Source organism: Mesitornis unicolor, unplaced genomic scaffold (genome assembly GCF_000695765.1).
Source record: "Mesitornis unicolor isolate BGI_N332 unplaced genomic scaffold, ASM69576v1 scaffold44018, whole genome shotgun sequence".
Lineage (NCBI taxonomy): Eukaryota > Metazoa > Chordata > Aves > Mesitornithiformes > Mesitornithidae > Mesitornis > Mesitornis unicolor.
The window spans coordinates 2,654-3,690 of NW_010203314.1; the positions used below are offsets into that span (position 1 = coordinate 2,654).

General features: G+C 59.7%; 1 protein-coding gene across 1 annotated transcript in view; it reads right to left on the bottom strand.

Moving 5' to 3' along the window:
* The window catches only part of LOC104545504 (NF-kappa-B inhibitor-interacting Ras-like protein 2), a gene marked incomplete at its 5' end in the record, with an annotated part of 1,085 nt that extends 152 nt beyond the window's left edge, over window positions 1-933 (bottom strand). The window contains 3 exons of the mRNA XM_010190662.1: window positions 1-109; window positions 492-733; window positions 793-933. The exon at window positions 1-109 is cut by the window's left edge and continues 152 nt beyond it. Coding sequence (XP_010188964.1) covers window positions 1-109; window positions 492-733; window positions 793-933 — 492 coding nt within the window. The remainder of the gene's footprint in view (window positions 110-491; window positions 734-792) is intronic.
* Window positions 934-1,037: the final 104 nt, after the last annotated feature.

The following is a 1,037-nucleotide window of genomic DNA, read 5'->3' on the forward strand; positions in this document are numbered from 1 at the left end:
CCTCCCACAGCTTCACCTTCTCGCCCTTGGCCCAGTGCTGGGCTGTGTCATGGTCCACCCGGCGCTGCTCCTGCAGGTCACACTTGTTGCCCAAAACCACGATGGTGACCTGTTCAAAAAAGGGCAAGAAGACTCCCTGAAGGTACCAAATGTGGAGCTGAACGGAGCTGTCTGGCTCTGCCTTGAAGACCTTCAGTGCCAGGCCCAGGTCCACAGCTGATTCCCCCTCTGTGCTAAGGCCTTTGAAACCACCACACTCCCCAACGCTCGCTCTGGTGGTGTCCCCTCCTGTTCAGGGCTGTGTGTCTCAAACCAGCCTCAAAGCAAAGCCCACTCAGAAAGCATTTCAGGACAGTGTTTGGTTACAACTGAGAGTGTTATGGAGCAGGGACTCCTGTCACCATCGTGTGACAAAAGAAGAGTCTCTGGGTTAGAACTTGAAGAAGGGGAGCAGATCCCACTCTGCAACCCCTTTCCCCTGGGATCCTCACCTCTTTCTTGTCTTTGGACTTGTCAATCTCCTTCTTGAGGAGCTCCACGCGCTTGAAGGACTCCTTGCTGTCGGTGCTGTAGACCAGCACGTAGCCGTCAGTGCAGGAGAAGCAGTGCTTGGGGAGCTCCAGGCCGTCCCGCAGCCCCCGCGTGTCGTAGAAGCGCCCCTGCTCACGCACCCCCCGGTCGGTCTCGATGGAGCCCACGTAGATGTCCTCCTGCGTCTCAATCATCTCGGAGCCTGTCAAGGGGGCAGAGAGAGCAGACGTGGGTCTCCGGCCAGGAATCCTTTCCTCCTACCCCACCGCCTGTTGTGCTTGGGGAGCTCCAGGCCGTCCCGCAGCCCCCGCGTGTCGTAGAAGCGCACCTGCTCACGCACCCCCCGGTCGGTCTCGATGGAGCCCACGTAGATGTCCTCCTGCGTCTCAATCATCTCGGAGCCTGTCAAGGGGGCAGAGAGAGCAGACGTGGGTCTCCGGCCAGGAATCCTTTCCTCCTACCCCACCGCCTGTTTGGGGTGTCCAGTCTCACCTCCCCCTGCCCCC